At 37.8% G+C, this 17,959-nt stretch overlaps 1 protein-coding gene across 3 annotated transcripts; it reads right to left on the minus strand.

Annotated features, from left to right (window-relative positions):
• Positions 1-587: 587 nt before the first annotated feature.
• LOC126069879 (ATP-dependent RNA helicase DDX3X-like) lies at positions 588-17,273 on the minus strand. 3 transcript variants are annotated; one of them, XM_049873528.1, is made up of 17 exons: positions 17,063-17,273; positions 14,111-14,171; positions 12,580-12,627; positions 9,954-10,080; positions 8,962-9,120; positions 8,786-8,885; positions 8,192-8,327; positions 6,842-6,927; positions 6,524-6,622; positions 6,282-6,442; positions 5,804-5,948; positions 5,560-5,704; positions 5,125-5,306; positions 4,936-5,053; positions 4,425-4,578; positions 3,977-4,110; positions 588-3,759 (listed from the first exon to the last, which is right to left on the minus strand). In XM_049873528.1, exons 1-17 carry the CDS (start codon positions 17,105-17,107, stop codon positions 3,680-3,682), a joined length of 1,980 nt encoding a protein of 659 aa, XP_049729485.1. In that variant the 5' UTR covers positions 17,108-17,273; the 3' UTR covers positions 588-3,679. The 3 variants fall into 3 exon arrangements, with proteins under 3 accessions (XP_049729485.1, XP_049729484.1, XP_049729486.1); XM_049873527.1 differs by having other exon boundaries at positions 3,977-4,113; XM_049873529.1 differs by lacking the exon at positions 17,063-17,273 and adding an exon at positions 16,284-16,435 and having other exon boundaries at positions 3,977-4,113.
• Positions 17,274-17,959: the final 686 nt, after the last annotated feature.

Consider the following 17,959-nt stretch of genomic DNA (forward strand, 5'->3'; position numbering starts at 1 on the left):
GGTGATATACAAAGATGCAAAGGCAGAGCACATCCAAGATTGGCCTGGACTGGGAATAGGGTATTTGGAGAGCTTTTTCGGTGACAGGAAAACTTTACTTTGGTCACTATTGGAATCCCCACACATTCATGTGTTCCTTAAGTAATTTTTAAGTTAAAAAAAAAAAAAAGTGTATTAAACTCCCAAGTCTTCACCCAATTTTAACAATTACCAACATCTTACTAATCCAATCTCATCTCCCACCTATCTTTTTCCTAGAATACCTTAAAGCAAATCTCAAATAATAGGTCATTTTAGCTTTCAGCTGTACCTCACTGATCGCCTGAGTGGCACTAACCAGAAGACTGATGAAAGATTGGTGGTTAAGTCCACAAGGAGGAATGCAAGAAGAAATAATACAGCTATCATAAATCACATGCAAGGACATTCACAGAAGGACAATTCACAACGGCCACAAACTGGAAATCATCCAAGTGTTCATTACACAACAGGATATGACACAGCTACCAGAATGAGATTTACAACTACAGAAAATATAATTTTATCTCATACATGTAATGGTGAGTGAAATGAGACAGGCCCAAAAGTTTACCATTATAAATACATAAACTATAAAAACAGCCCAAACCAACTTATGCTTAGGTATCAGGGTAATGTCACCTCTTTGAGGAATGGGAGGTCGTCACTGATATGAAGGGGACAGAAAAAAGTGTTCCAGGATTTGACTTGTTAAAAAAAATTTTTTTTTTCATGTCTGTTTTAGATATTAACATCTTAAGCAAGTATGTCTCTCATGATACCTGCCACCTCCAGTACCATGTGGAATCAATAGGTTATCTGCAAATAGAAATAACCAATGTTGCAAAGTGGGCACCTATGCAGTCTCTGCCAACCACTAACCTGTTTGAAATAATTCTTAAACCTTAAGTACTTACCATCTACAGTCAAAAAGTATTTTGTTGGAGTATTAGTAAAAGAGCTTTACCCAATTAATTTTCATAGCTCAACCATCCTCCACATCAAAATGCTTAATCTCATAAGTTGAAGTAAACCCACATGCAGTATAAGTTTTAGATTTCTATATTTATAGCAAAAACTCTATTTTCTATATTCTAAATTCATACCACCCTTTATCATTTATTCAAATATTGAAAGCACTGAAATATTTCTGCCACGTGAGAGTCATCTCACAGACAGCTTTCATATACAACACTGACCTTTTAATTTTTCAGGTTGAACGCTCAATCTTATTTCTCCATATTAAACCACCACTGATACCAAGATTACGTTCAACTTTTTATTTCAGTAAAATCAGAATAAACAGCACATGCAGTGCTAACATCTACAACTAATACAATAAGCAAGTACTAAACTTACAGTGACTTAAGTGCAATGTTTACATTCAGCAAGTTTAAATCCATTCTTGAATGTGGTTTTTAAAACCGTATTTACTGTAACATATTTCTAGCTGATTAAAACTGAATGTAAAGTCACTGGTTATGGCAATACACAAAGAAAACCACATGTTTGAGGATTGCAAATATGCCAGACAGTCACTAAAAACAAAAGACAAAACACACAACTAAAACTGCACAGAACCGAGAACTGTGGACACTTTGTATTAGTGTTTAGAAGTGTTTCAGTATTATCTTAAGTGTATCAAAACCTTGGCGTGTTTTAATTTTATAATGCCAAATTTTGTCTTAAATTTTGTCAGAAAGGTGACTATATTGCCAATGCTGGGTCTGTTTAATTTGACTTAAGTTTAATAGGACTTAACATTAAAAGCTCACACTACCCCGAAATGTATTATTTCACCTACGGTGACATTCAACATTCAAGCGCCAGTGTTTTTTGTACTGTCTTTTGGTCAAGTTTCTTTAAACTTTCAAAGAATCGCTTTTAGGCTTACAAAAATAAATATCTGTCAAAATGTTCAATAAATAGTACACAAAACTAGCAGCAAAAAGTATCTAAAATCTGTTGTGTGCAAATAGTTTTCTTCTCAACTCTCTAACCATGGTCCCAAATAAATTTTTAGAATCTAGTTCAACAGGCTGCTTTCAATAATCTCCAAGAGAAAAAATAAGATCGCGAGTTAGAAGGATACATACACAAGACATATATAAAATTCTCTGAATGTGCAATAAAATATGTACTTTGTAAAAAGTTATGGGCAAAATGTACAAGAGAGTCTAAACCTGTATTAATCGAAATAGCACCGTAACAAATGACCTCAATACTGTCAAGTGCAACTACTTAGTTTTACAACAAGGCACAATACACTGGAAAACCTATTGCACTTTTAAGAAATTTTTGCCAACTTTTTTATGCCACTATGAAGGTGTTTTCGGTCATTGCATTCTGGCCACAAACTCGGCAGACTCCAAGTGGCAGAAGCATTTTTAGTGGTGGATAATCTTTGGCCAAATTTATCATAAAGAGACTATAAATATAATGGAAACCTATGCAACTGAAGTAGACTGCACGATATAGGCAACTGCACTACAGAAAAATGACACCTTGTGCAGTTTAGTACATATTTCCAACCTGTGTGATCTCAAGGATTTTAGTTGGTTCTGAAACATTTCTAAAAAGTCTACAGTGTAAGCCATTTTAACCTCTCAATGCAGCTTTGAAGAGAGTAATATGAATTTGCGTTAAAATAAAGCCTGCTGCATAATCCTTCCTATTCCTTCCCTCTTGACCAAAAAACATCAACACTAGCATGCATTACAGACCAAAAACCAACCAGGCCTTGGTGACTGCCATGGTCATCCATTCTACCATTTCAATTTTATTTATGGCAGGCATTAAGAAAAATCTAAGTAGATGAAATCTCCCCAGAATACCAAGTTACCAGAACTTGCAACTTCTCTTGTAATATGCCCACAATTAGCAAACTTACAATAAACTGTTTAAACATTAAAAGAGAAATTGCTGTATTTAGTTGCATTAACTTCCAAAAGAGTTGCTTTGAACAATATATGCATATATTCCTATGTATCACCTCATTATGACCAGAATGGCTTATATAAAGGCTATCAGGGGCCTATCCAGGATAGAGTGAGCAAGTCAGAACTATAACTTAGTACAGTTCTAAGTTAGAACTAAGGAACTAATTAGAAACTACTTTTGCTTTCAGATGTCCCTCACAAGCCCAACAATCTGCAAGTATCAAAAGCCCTAAAGCAGGCAGCTGCTTAAGCTGTTTTCCTTGTAACATTTAGGAATGAGGTGGTTCCTGCTAAGTTGTATCACACCTGTGTGCCAAGGTTTGATTTTAGCCCAAGTTCAGCAAATTTGTCAAAATAGTTGGTATCTTGAGCATTACCGAGCCAACAGGACATCAAAATAATAAGCTGTCTAAGAGTGAAAGTCACAGTACACTAACAAACAAATGATCCTCAGTTACAAAATTATAAATGCAGTCTGGAGTGGTGGTAAGAGTGAAGTTAATCCAAACTACAGCAATTAAGTCTTCAAACCAACTTCTGAATAGGGCTGCTGATTGTTCTTTTTATTTCTTCTTATGACCTTGAGCTCCCTTAAATATTTTTCAGGAGAATCACAGCTGGCAATGTACTGTAAGTTCTTGAAGCTATACGATATAGTCTGGCTAAGTTACATGTGGTTTCCATATTAGCTTGTTTGAAAGGGTGACTCTGGTGTCAACAATTCAGTTGCCCCACCAGTCAACGCCCTGGGAGTTATAATTTCCTCCATATCCATCACTATTGTAGAAGCCTCCATAGCCACCTATCAAGAAATTAAAAAAAAAAAATTAAGTCATCTGCTATTAGGATCTTTCCTTTATCAAAAGTACTGTGATATAAACTTTCTAAAAGAAATTTATAGCATTTTGGTATTCTTAGGAAATTAAAATTTTCAATAGTTTTTAAAACATGCTTTCAAAAAGATAACAAAAGGGAGGGAAAGCTGTTCCCAAAAATAAGAGATTAAAAATTAACATTACCTCCACTAAATCCTCTGCTGCTGCCATGACCACCTCCACCACTGCGGCTGCTTGCACGGCTACTACTAAAGCTAGAACTGCTGGAACCACTACTTTGTCGATAGTCTCTGGCACCAAATCCGCCACTGAATCTACTACTAAAAGAAAAAACATTGGTGGTTTGAGGATGAAGTACAATTAAAATGTCAACTCCTATTTAAACTTCCCAATTTCGAATTTTTGATTTTTAAATTCAATTCCCACTGTGGTCAGATTCCTATACAGTTTCCAATGGCCTTGCTAACACTAACTTCATGTCACTCTTTCTAGTCATTCCCGTTAATGAATGTATTTAGATAGTTTACACAACTACTTATTAAACTGCTTTAAGCTGATCTTGGACAAAACTACTCTGCCTCAGCAAACAAGCATAAAAACTTATCCTGCTTTGTGATAATGGACCTAATACCTCTTAGAACGTCCACGACTGCTACCCTTGTAGTGGTGTTCACAAGCCATACTTTCTAACCAAGATGGCACTTCTTGTTTAGCTTCAACAAGAAGATCCAGCAAATCCTTGGTGATGTTTATATTTCTTTCATTGAAGAAGGAGGTGGCAAGACCTGAAGAGTTCAGAAAAGTACATAAGAAATTAATCAGACAGTTCCACAAAGTAGCCTGGTGTTCTTAATTTCCTACGCAGAATACTAAAATATGATAGCGGGAGGCTTGAATACTGTTGTGATGGTGAACAAGCTTCAGTCGAACTTCCAGATGGAAACAGATCAGGAAGAAAAGGTCTAGCAATCTACTTACAAAAAAAAACCAGCCAGTGAAAACCTTATGAGTCACAGCACTGCAACTCCGATGTACATGGGATCCCATGAGTTGCAGGCCAGCTTAAGAGCCTACCCTAACCTTTTCTGCAGGCATTACAATAAAAACATGCTATCAGACCATTCACCAACTAAACACCTTACCAAGATTTCCTACACGTCCTGTACGACCAATGCGATGTACGTATTCTTCGATATCACTTGGCAGATCAAAATTGATAACATGTTTCACATTTGAAATGTCTAGTCCTCTTGCTGCCACCTGAAAAATAACTGTTGTGAGAAGAAAGCAAAATCCAAACATGCTTAATTTGAAAAGAGAAATATACGCACAGCTGTAGCCACTAGAATCGGGCTTTTTCCTGAACGGAACTGGTGAAGGGCTTCCTCTCTATCTCTCTGTGATCGGTCTCCGTGAATACTGGTACAAGCATATCCTTCGTGGTATAAGAAATCTTCCAGAGAATCTGCACCTTTTTTGGTCTCCACAAATACTAAGGTCAGTGAATCCTTTCCTGAAAAATTTGATTGTTTCGTTACTGATAGTGACCAAGCCTCACTACGGAGTCTGTGAATTAATTGGTTTAGTTCTCTTCGCACTTAGAAACATGCAAATGCTGGCAAGTAAAAACAAACTTCGTTTTTAAACGCTAAAGCGGAAGGTAATTTAAAAAAGAAGGGCGGGGAGGGAGTGGTGGTGGGGTGGAGGAAGATCCAAACAAATTCTTCTTACATCTAACAGATGAGATACTATAATTAAAATTTTACCTGTCGCATTTAGGAGATCAAGCAGAAACGACCGTTTGTCTGATTCTTCGACCCAAACTACTTTCTGTGTGATGTTCTCAGAGGTAGAGCCTACTCTGCCTACAGCCAAAAAGATATATTCCTCCAAGAAATCACGGGCAAGCATCTGAAAAAGAGACAAAAACCTTGTTTACATAAATACAAATGTTCTAAATAAAATTTTTGTTCTAAAATGTTCTAAAAACATTTCAGCATCAAACGCTACCTGTATTTCCTTAGGAAAAGTGGCACTAAACATCATGGTATGGCGAACACCCTTGGGTGGCATAGTATCTTGCTCAACTATGCGGCGTATCTGAGGTTCAAATCCCATATCCAGCATCCGGTCAGCTTCATCCAGTACTAAATATCTGTCGTGAATAAGACTTAGTTTAGAATCTGATGAGAAACTGCTGGGGATAGCTATGCCTATGAACAATTACACTAACATTCAGCCACGTATTAACTTTCTAGTTTCAAATGTGACACATGTAACACACACAAACAGGATTCCAGGAACCGGATGAGCCAAATTAGCTATTACTTGTTTTTGCCTGGATAAACCCTACAGCTTTTAATGAAGTTTCACTGATTCTTCCACACTATGCAAAAAGTTGTCTTACTAAAATCACTAGTAAATACTACGAAGGTAATGACCACTAATTAAAAAAACATTCCAGCCTCATACATGAAAATTAACATACTTGCAGAAGTCTAATCCAATCTTTCCTCTTTCCATCATATCTACTAGACGTCCTGGAGTGGCCACTAACAAGTGGCATCCACGTTCTAAGTCTCGAATCTGCTGACCGATATCAGCACCACCATAAACCACACAAGGACGAACTCTAGATCGGTATGAAAACTATAAGGAAAGGGTTTATTAGTCATAAAAAACATCACTAAAATCAATGAAAAAGCAGTAACTGCTAAAACGTGTATTTACTTTTCTGGCTTCCTCATAGATTTGTACAGCCAGTTCTCTTGTTGGGGCTAAAACCAAAGAGATTGGATACTGTTTGCGGCGCCCGTATCTTCCATTTTCCTAAGAAATAAGTACATTTTAAAAATTAAACTTATTTATATAATTAAACTTTTAAAGTTCATCACAGCAAAATTCCTTCTGTACACATAAAAAGTAGTTTCCACTGTAAAGACAGGTTGAATAAAAAATTTAAAAAATGACATTAAGGATATTCAGCATCATTTAGAAATACAGAACTTTTTCTAACAAAAATTTCTCATGTGATAAACAAATCTTTACCTTCACAGCCTTCAAGGCCTCGCCTGGACCATCTGTATATATCTGACTCAAGATAGGCAAGAGAAATGCTGCCGTTTTTCCAGACCCTGTTAAGAAAACACGACTCATTTTTTTTGAATACAAACTAGAATAGGTGGTAAATTTACACAGCTAAGGATGCAAAGAGACTTCTGTGATCTATTTCTTAAACACTGATGTCATTGACATTGACTTCCATTTCAACACTCCTTTGTACACTGCAACCTGTGAAAACCAGTAAGTAGTCAATGGTACTGCCTTGTTTTTCTCGGTCTCCCAAGTTTCTTTCCACATTTGATAGGGTGTCGTTTTACCACTTTTTAATAGAAAATAATGGCATTTACCTTCTCTGACATGTTTCTGCCTTGCACAGGTTCTGGTTTTTTAAAGTGTTAATGCAGTCACTCATTGTAAACTGTTGGCATGTAAAGCAGGGGCAAACAAATATTTTGTAAAATAAAGGGCTTTAAAGGACACAGTCTGTCTTTGTACTGTAGAAGTAGCCACAGAGTATATATAAATGGATGTGGCTAAGCCCCATAGGAGCCCTGGTGGTGAAATGGTTAAAAGCTCAGGTTGCTAACCAAGAGGTCTGCAGTTCGAATCCACCAGCTGTTCTTTGGAAACCCTCTGGGGCAGTTCTACTGTGTCCTGCAGGTTTGCTGTGAGTCAGAATCTACTGATGGCACACAACATGCACCAGTAACACTGTATAAAAACAGATGACATATTTGGCTGAATGCCTCATTTTGCCAAACCAGAGAGTAAGAAATGTAATTTTTTTTTTTTAAAGGTTTCCATTTTATACAAATGGAAAGGAAATTTTGCTATCTTATCAATTTTACCAAGGCCCAATTCTGACAGATACAAAACTTTAACTACTCTACACACTTGCCATCGAGTTCATTCCACTCACAGCAATCCTAGAGAAAGCAGAACTGCCTCACAGGGTTTTCAAGGAGCGGCTGGTGCAAGTTTTGGCTTAGCAGCTGAACTCTTAACCACTGCGCCACCAGGATTCAATAACTATTCTATTTCACCCCAATTCCCAAAAGACTAGAAAGATGGGGGATTATACTTCACCTATGGAGACACCTTTTCCCTAGCTACATTCTGGGCATCACAAACTATTTGCTCTTCCGTCTTAGCCTTCCTATTCCCATCTTATTGCTAAGTCTCCCAATAATAAAATTAAAGTTTTTCCCTGTTGCAGGAATCTCAAGATGGTAGATACCAGGTTCAATGTACAGTACTGTACAATATAATTTACTATTTTTGAGCATGCTCAGTTAAGATATTCTTGACAATTTTTATTCTTTCAGGTAAGCTTACCTGTTTGGGCACAAGCCATCAGGTCTCTTTTTTCTTTGATAATAGGAATTGCATGTTTTTGCACTGGAGTAGGACGAGTATAACGAGTAAGCTCAATGTTGCCCATAATAATCTCTCCCATTTCAACATCACTGAACTGTGAATACATTCAACCAGGTCGATTAAATGCAAGTAAAATTAGAAATGCTACATTTCATGCATTTATAAATAGCAAAAAATACATATAGTAAAATTTACTGTATTAAGATTTAACCTACTGTAGGTTTACCAAAAATCAGGTAAAGTATCTCACTTAAAAAAAATAAAAACAGAAAACAAAAAACAAGGACTCTTGGCTTTAATCTCTCTGAAAAGGTTTTCAGTTTTTTTGTTCGACACGTTTTCTATTTCAATATCATTTATAACGGTAACATTAATCTTGTGCTCCCCTCTCATAATCCAATGAGTTTTTTTTATTACTTATAAAAGAACTATTAAGCTATTGCTTTGTCAGGAAGCAATGTGACTTTAGGAAGCCCAACTAATCTGATGTACAGAAAAAGCACTTATATACCCTCTATTATCTTAAAAAGTGACACACACAAAAAAACTTACACTTTCAATATGTGGAGGACAGTTATTGCCAGTTGCCTCTACTGGTATGTCATCATATTTCTCAAAGTTAATCCCAGTGTTTCCTCCAGAAAATAGTTCCCTAGAATTAATTGTTACAAGTATGTTATGCTAGGTAGTAAGTCTCTAAACAGTTAACATACATTTAAAAAACTTACTGTTCCAAGCGTTCACTTGGAGGAAGAGGTTTTGACCAATCATCTTCATCTGATTTGTCACACCAGCGACTGTGTCCGCTGCGTTCAAATTTGCCAAAGCTAGTCCTGTCACCACGACTGCCAATGCCATCATAGTCACTACGTCCACGATCATCAAACCTGAACAGCATAAGCAATTGATCAGATCGTTATCATTTAGCCAACACCAAACTATCACCTCTCTAGAAATTTGTGTAGTTAAGTGTTGGTCGCAACTATTCATGGTATCAACAATCCAAGGCTCCTTACTCTCATTTTGTCAAACAACCCATTGCCACTGAGTTGATTCTGACTCAGAGCAACCACACAGGATAGAGCAGAACAGTCCACAACTAGAGTTCAATCTGGAACATCATATTTAAAACATCTCTATACATTTTTATAGTTACACAGCTTAAACGGGCCTCACACATGCTCATACTAAGAATTGGGTTTTATAATATCTATGAGAACATGTTTTATATCTGTGAAAAATTATAATCTAAATATACTTGCTATTAATAAAGCAAAAAAAAAAAAAACACATTGATTTACTTATCCCAGTTACAGTCAAACAGAAAGGAAAATTCACTTACATAACAAAACTTAAGATTATTTTAGAGTTTTTATACTATTTTTGAAAAAACTGGACACAAGACTTAGATTTATAATAAAATGTTAACTATTTAAAATATGTGTTTGTCGAGGAGCCCTAAAAATCTCAACCAAACAATGGATTTTATTGTATCAAACACAATATCCATATTTCTTTTAATTTCTGTTTAACAGGTTAAATTTAATAAAGTCCTCTTATAACTAACAATGAGGGAGCCAGCATTCTGATTAAAATCTACATAAAAAGCATCATTCTTAAGGGTCAAGAAGAGTACAGAGGATGAAAACTTCACAAATTTACAAGCTGACTTCGAAACTGCTATCATACACACATACAAGTTGAGAAAAAATCATTTTACCTTCCTCTCGATCCGCTTCCGCGATCACTGAAGTAGCTGGATTTTCCTCTTGAATCACGAGATCCAAAACTGCTATATGCATCCTTATCTCTACAACTCCACCCTGAACCATCTTTATCATAGAATCCTTCAATAAGAAAGCAAAAATTAGAAACCAACAATACGTTAACATAGGGCCAATGAAAATATTCTTACCAAGACCTTGAAAAAGAAAGCTGTTAACATAGGCCATTGGAAATATTTTTATCAAGATACTGACAAAGAAAACTATGACCTGGATAATTGTTTTTTTTTAATCAGCAAACACAGAACAATATTCTGAATAAATACTACGCCAAAGAGGTCCATTGTTTGCACATAGCTAGTACTGTTACACGGTCACCCCATGCCAATAATTTTTTTTTCCATTCTTTGGTAAGTGTGAATGTGTAATACATGTAAAAAACAGTTAGACATGAATCTATTCCAACTAAATTATTTTAGTAAAACAGACAAGATGCTCAATAACCTTAAGTTTTTCAACTAAGATTTTTAAGCTCAAAAGCAGTAGCTAGGGCAGCCCTAGCATGCTTTTCAGTTCCACACAATTTGTAACTTCTAAATAAAAATGACAAACCGCATGTATAAACATTGTTAAATATAAAATACACACTTCAGAAAGTTCCAGCTAAACAATGGGTTACCTTAGGGATATTCAGTTACCTAAGGAAAAGCTTAGCCTAATGTAAACAAGAGGTCTACATGTTTACTGAAACAGGAAAAAAAAAAAGTGCCCTAAGTATTAGATCAGGGGCTTTTTATACAAATTCATAAAATGTGGAACTCCGTATTTTAACTGAATTATCCTCAAACCACTTATATGGGCCACTGTATATAAGCAATCTGCTTGGTGAACAACAGGTATTCATTCAATATAAGTTCCTGGAGATGGCAACTTGAAAAATTACCTATTAGCAGCAATTTAAACATGACTAGTCGTATTAACCATCTTCAGTACTTAAACAATCTGGCTTAGTCTAAAAACACTTAAAAGATAGACCAAATTAATGGATATAGCCAATATGAAATGCGTTTCAAATGTCTTTCTCCACCAGAAGGACTGCTGAGATGCCCTAATAAGTACATGTAATGAATTGTTTTCAAAAACTACCACTGGACTTCTAAAATGAGGCCTTGGTAATTTCAGGCATAGGATAGTAAAACATTCAGATAAAACTAGATTCTCCCATTAGAACAATTCTAAATTCAGAAAAGTCGTAATGCCTTTATTAAAAAGGCATGCACTGCGCTCCCTACTACTTAAAAACAAAGACTTCAATCCATCACCATAAAGGTCTCAAGGTTTTAAATTAACTCGTAAACTTTGAGTACTTAATAAAGTATCTGAATCTAGGTAAACCTTTAATCCATTGTTGTTTTTTTCTGTCTGTATATGATCCCTAGCAACTTGACCACATACTATTGCTTTTTCCCTTTGTATTCCTATATCTCCCCAAGCTTACATGATGATGTAGGTGTTGGGCTCTCAGATTTGGTGATAGCACTGTTACTTCATTTGTTAGTGCTAAAGCAGAAAGAACGTTGACACATATCGCAGTGTGAAATAAACTTTACCTAGATTCAGATACTTTATTAAGTATTCAAAGTTTATAAGTTAATTTCTCTCTGTTTTATAGCTCCACCGTCAGCCGGTCAATTGACAAATGGCCTTTAGCTACGAATAGAACTATTAGATTTTTTAAGGTCCCTTGCAGTGAAAACTCTAAGCTGTCATTTCTTTTTAAGTACTTAATATACACTGAGTGCAATTCCTAATAGACACATATTCTAAGAATACTGCAAATACCCCTAATGAAAGAAAAGCACACAGTGACTTTGAGAATGCTATCACCAAAGTGATCTTGGAGAAATATACAGAACTCATGTGTCTAAAGCCAGAGACTACATATGGATACACAATACAAAATCATAAGCTTCAGTATATTTCCTATCTTCCCAATACCACCCTCTTTGTACACCAACTTCCCTCCTTTTGTTCCACACATCCCTCCCCCCCTAAATTTCAGATAACTCACTTTGACTATAATAAAAACAAAACCAGGTGCCGCTGAGTGGACTACAGAGACCCAGGATGTATCAGAGTAGGAACTGACTCCACAGGGTTTTTGATGGCTACTTTTTCGTAAAACAGGCCCTTCTTCCAAGGTGCCACTGGACAGACTGAAACCTCCAATTTTTCAGTTAGCAGCCAAACAAACGCATTAACATCAACACAAGACTGCCTGAATACATAGCACTCAAATTGACACCCTGGCAATGTTTCTAATAACGCATTACCCTATATTAGCAGGAAACGACACCAGGTGCTTTCATTTATTTTAGACAAAATCTTACAAATGAAGCAATTAAGTGAACCTCAAGTTTGCCAAAGGAATTAAAAACTTTCCATCATGCAACATTAGATGAGCTCTTCGAAAGTTAGGAAGTGACAGTTCTTCAAGACAGCCCGAAAAGTATATAGGAGAACAATGTTTATAGACTTCCCCAAACTACCTCATTTTCTGTTGGCTCTGACTAAATTTTAAACACAGCAATGGCACAGAGCTGCAAAGCGGCTGTAACTTACCTTTAGAAGCTTCTCTGTTCCTTAAGTGAGGAGGTATGTAGCGTCCTTCTAAAAGACAAATTTAAAATTAAATGCCTATGACATCCTCTGAGAAACAGCTTTTTACCAAAATTCTGCTATTAAAAAAACAGGTCCTGGAAAAAAAAACCTTTTTTAAACCTCTATTCATATTTGACTATTTACTTTGCAAGTAAGAGGAAAAAAAATGTATAAAATGTTACTGCTTTATAAACAAGAATTTCTCCAACTTAAAAAGGAAAACAACGTTTAACAAATACATTTGGTACATTAGATCCTAAAAGCGGCAATTCTCAAATCAGATATATTTCAGGAGTTACCAGTGGTTACTTAATTCTTTAAAAGAGTCCCGCTCTACTTCAGGAAACTAACAGTTAAACTGAAAGCTATACGCTAGGTAAATATTAAAAGCTGGAAAGGGAAAATGATTTGAAGAATACATTGGGAGTTTTAACTTTTGGGCTTAAGTATGCCAACTACTGTTCTATATGTAGACAGAAATACTACTTGGACTATGGATAAGAAAAATGCAATTAACCTACCAGCAAAAGAAATCACCTTATTACCTGGAAACCTGAATTTTAACTTTATTACTTTTGGACTGAGTTAAATATCCCCAATTGTTCCCTAACCAAAAGATAACCCCTAACAACTAAGTAACTCTAGCAACCTCAAAAACAAATGATAAACAACCATAAATAAACAAACACAATGGCTCTTCTCAAAAGAAGGTTTTGATATACCCAACTTTTCAAAAGATTTCCATATTTCCAAAATGTAAAATTCTAACTGCCATCCCAAAATCAATTAAGCCTGTTTATATAAAAATTAAAAGGTCTGTTGGTGTCATATTCTTAAGTAGCAGGAACTGTATAATATAAAGATACAGGTTCTTTTTATAAGGTTTAACACTGTACAGGTCAATTTACCTTAAAAGGAATGAACATATCCCCACTAAGTGCTAGGCAAAAATCACATTAGATGTAATCAGTTTCTTAAAAAGAAATATATATAATTTCTGTTTTTAAAGAGTAACTGTTCACTCAAAAAGACCCAACCTTTTATCAGTATACATCAAAGTACTTTATGTTTTTATGTTAGAAAAACTGGAGAGAAAGTTTCTTAAAATTAGTAAGTCCAAAGTAAAAGCAATTCCCATTGAGTAGACTGTGCTCATGGCAACCCCATGCATGTCACAGTAGAAGTGAACTCCGTAAGGTTTATTACAGCGGCTGACCCTTCAGAAGCAGATTACCAGGTCTTTATTCTGAGGAGTCTCTGGGTGGACTCCAATTTCCAACCTTCCAATTAGCTGTTGAGTTCTTACAAGTCTGCACTACCCAGTACAAAGGAACATTACTATAAAATTCTGAAAAAAGGTCAATGTATCTAATAAAAATTTCAAATTAATAGCTCAACACATTCATTGCTGTTACAGCCTACTCAAAAGAGAGGTATGTAATTAATCCACTACCCAAATGCAATTATCACACAATGGAAATATTTTACTTACTGCTTGCTGTATTTCCTCCTCCACTTTGATTAGCTGAGGAATTTAAGTCTAGACCAGCGAACTAGAAGAGAGATATTAACAGCTCACATGCAATTAACTACATTAAGAAAAATCAAGTATGGACAGTATTAAAAGAAGAAGAAAAAAAAAAACCCAGAATTCTACCCTGTAGCATTTACTGTATTGCCTAGGCAACTTTAAAACACAGTTGCTTTAAAAATGCTTTGACTTCTTAAACACACATACCCCTGCCCCCCCCCCGCCCCCACCCATTGCCTCACAGGGTTTCACGGTTCTCAAAGGTGTGATCTTTCTGGAAGTGGACTGCCACATCTTTCACCTGAAAAGCAGCTGGTGGCTTTGAACTGCTGATCCAGCCAGTGTTTAACCACTGTGCTAACAGGGAAAACGCAAAAGCAGCAGCAGCCAGATGCCACCTAGTAGAAGCTCTCACCCACAACAAATATCCCTTGTAGCAATTTTCGATAGTAAAAGCTCCTCAATCACCAAACTAGATTTTTTTTTTTTACTGTCATGAATTTTTCGAAACTTAAAATACAAACATCACCTAGTATTGTACCACTTTACGTATCACTACATCATTTAATCCTTGCCGAAAGAGGCAGTATTTATTACATTTCAGAAAAAGAGTTCAGAAGTCTTTGGTCACAAAGCTCCCAAGTGGACAACTGACACTCAGTGTTTATAAATTAGTAGGCTATAACTCAACTGAGGTCTTTAACCTCAATTTCTTATGCACCCCTTGAAGACAGTTTCCTACACTGTAGATTATTTCTCTTTACTGCATTTTTTAATGACTAACCAAAACCTGCTTTCAAGAAATTTTATGTGCCAAAATGAATTCTGCAAAAGTATTTTTAAAAAGCAAAAAGACCAAAGCAATGAGCAATGCTGCCACCTGTTCCTAAAAGAAATCTGCTACACTATAATATGTTTTATAAACACTACATTAGAAGTTCAGTATAAATCACCGAACTACACTCAACCTCAAGGAAGACATTAAACTGTAATTTTTTCAGGTGGAACTTGCTTACCACTTAATTCTAAGGACACATAAAGCATAGTTTAACAGTGAAATGGTTTACAAATTTAAAAATTAAACATTTATTTCTGTCTAAAATCTTAAGAAGTAACATTTACACAGAAAATGCTACAAGTTAGGAATGCCTGTGCTCTTAAAAGGGTACTGTCTATCTTTGTGATGTCACAGGTATGCGTGACCCAAGCCACGGTATTTTTAATTGCTTCATATGCATGCAAACCCTGGACAATGAATAAATAAATAAGAAGACGAAAAAACTGATTCACTTGCAGTGCCTCTGTTGACAAAATACTGAATAAGCCAAGGTTTCCAAAACAACAGAAAGAACGGTGCTGGACTTAATCCGGGTTACTCAGGACATCTTATCAGGCGGAACCAGTCCCTGGAGAAGGACATCATGCTTGGTAAAACAGAGAAAAAGTGGAAGATACTCGACGACACGGGCTGACACGGTGGCTCCAACAATGGGGTCAAATATAACAACGATTTTAAGGATGACACAAAAACGGGCAGTGTTTCGTACTGTTGTACATATAGGGTCGCTGTGAGTTAGCACCCGACAAAAGCCCCATTTAACCTATCAAATGTCAGCAAAATGCAGAGAGTTAATCTAATAACAAAATCGTTAGTGGTCAAAACCCTCAAAGCATACCGCTACATTCCTCAAACGCACAGAACAACATTAAAGCCTATAGTCAAATAGTGTTACTGAGCCCTGTTTTCGTAACAAGGAGTTTCACAGTTTCTTAAGCTTAAGTGTTTGAAAAAGACGGAAAAGCTGTCGGGACGCCAAAGCCGCTATACAGACTGCCTACTACGGAAACAAGCCTATGATCCTTCTTTAGGATCACGCATCCTCTCCACCAACCCCAAAACGTGGAAAAAGATATTTTGCTTAAGTGAGAACCCCCAGTTTCGACCGATTTCAATGTTTTCCTCCACAAGCAACCACAAAATCAACGACGAAAGTATCTTCCCCGCCAAACCACATTTTTCCGCAACTCGATTCGTGAATCAAACCGCGAAGCCATCGCAGTCCCCTTTCAGCCTCCCAACAGACAAAAAAACTAAACGGCAGTACCTAAAAATGCCTAAGGCCAGATTTCTAACCTTCGAGGTGTCTCCATGCTGGCGTCCAGCTTCCATCATCAAGATACCCGTCAAAAGTAAGCACAGAGAGGCTTTTCTTCTCCTCCCCTGCCTACCCTCCCTTTCTGGCTCTTCTGCGTCACAAAACTTTCCACTCCGGAAACGCGGCCTGGTCAGCTGCACCACCCCGCCAGCGAAAACAGCGCGATGAAAAAGGTCCAAGAAAGAAACAATGAACTACTTGCACTGTCCTTTATAGACCCTCGGCTGCCAGGGGCCCGGTAGGCCAGTCCACCTGCTAGCGGTCCGCAGTACCGTCTAGCCACGCAGTACCACACAAAGGAGGCCGCCGCCATTAGCCGGAGCGAAGTCTGCCCTGGCCTTTCACACAAATGACGCCCCCGGGCCTAAATCAGGGCCACCGAGTTAGTCAAACCGTTCGAGACAAAAATGGTCCCCTTCGAAACACCCCTCTGCTCCGTCATTAATCAGTTGGTGTTTGCGCCTATATATCTCACGTATACACAAAAGCCGCCATTGTGCCCGGCCCCGATAGAATGCCACCGGCCCAAATCAGGCCCAGTCCAAGCAACAACCACAACCAACATTACTGCCACTTCCCCTTCTCCTCCCCACGCTGTGTGACCACACTTTACTCACTTTCTATATAGCCCCACCCACTGCAAGAGCCATGAGCTCAGAAAAGGTATGGCTACTGCGGCTACTTAGATCTGCACAAGCCTTATTAGGCCGGGGAAGAGACCCACGCGGACAACCCACATAAGCTTATTCCGACTCACCTGCTGGTCCAGTCCGAGAGCATTTTCCACCACCACATGACTCATCCCTGAAGAGTACCGATAACTCAGGAGTTCCCAACTGCAGGTCCAACTTGCTGAAATATCACAGGCCTCACAGAAGTACTGTTGGCCCTAAACCCACTGTTCGACCACTGCCGTAAAATACTCGCTCCGATAGGTCTACGTCACCACGTAAGACGAGCGTCCTCTACACCCGCCCCCCCCGCAACCCTTCTATCGCTACCGTTGCTTCTACTTTGCTACGTCGCGTTGTTACTCGTAAACTCGCGGGATTTTGTAGTGAGTCTCGTTCGCCAAAGCTCTCAAAATTCGCGAGAGCTTTACTTTCGCCGCCCTCCGTCAAAGTCCTGGAATTCTCGAAAACTAGTGGGAACTTGCCGTCTCCAGCGTTTTCCCAGTTTAGAGGTCTTAAGCATATCGACAATAAGCCCCGTGTCACCACCTCTTTCCTTCCAACTTCCTAGTTTCCCCTCTTTCTATTCTGTTCTACTTCTGGAAAATCCGAGGTTTTCGTAGTTTCTCCGACCTAACTAGTCCCCACCCGGCTTTGTGAAGCTTCGCTAAAGTCGGGACAAGTCTGAAAAAATTCCTGAAGCCGAGTACGCAGGGGGTCACGTGGCTCCAGGTGTCGGAGAAGGTGGTCGCTCCCTGCTCTGTTCACGTGCGGCTTGAAAATAATCTGTCCAAGGTGGACGATGACTTGGATGAGGGATAGCGGAGGGAAATTAGGAGCACGGAGCAGCGACGGGACCCTCCCGGGCAAGCACTGGCTTCAGCTGCGGGGGCGAGGCAAATGATCTGTGGCCCCACCCGGTGTCCTCACCGCTTGAGGTAACAATGAGACAATTATGCATTCAGAGGCGCCAGTGATTACGC

This window comes from Elephas maximus, chromosome Y (assembly GCF_024166365.1).
Source record: "Elephas maximus indicus isolate mEleMax1 chromosome Y, mEleMax1 primary haplotype, whole genome shotgun sequence".
NCBI classification, from domain to species: domain Eukaryota; kingdom Metazoa; phylum Chordata; class Mammalia; order Proboscidea; family Elephantidae; genus Elephas; species Elephas maximus.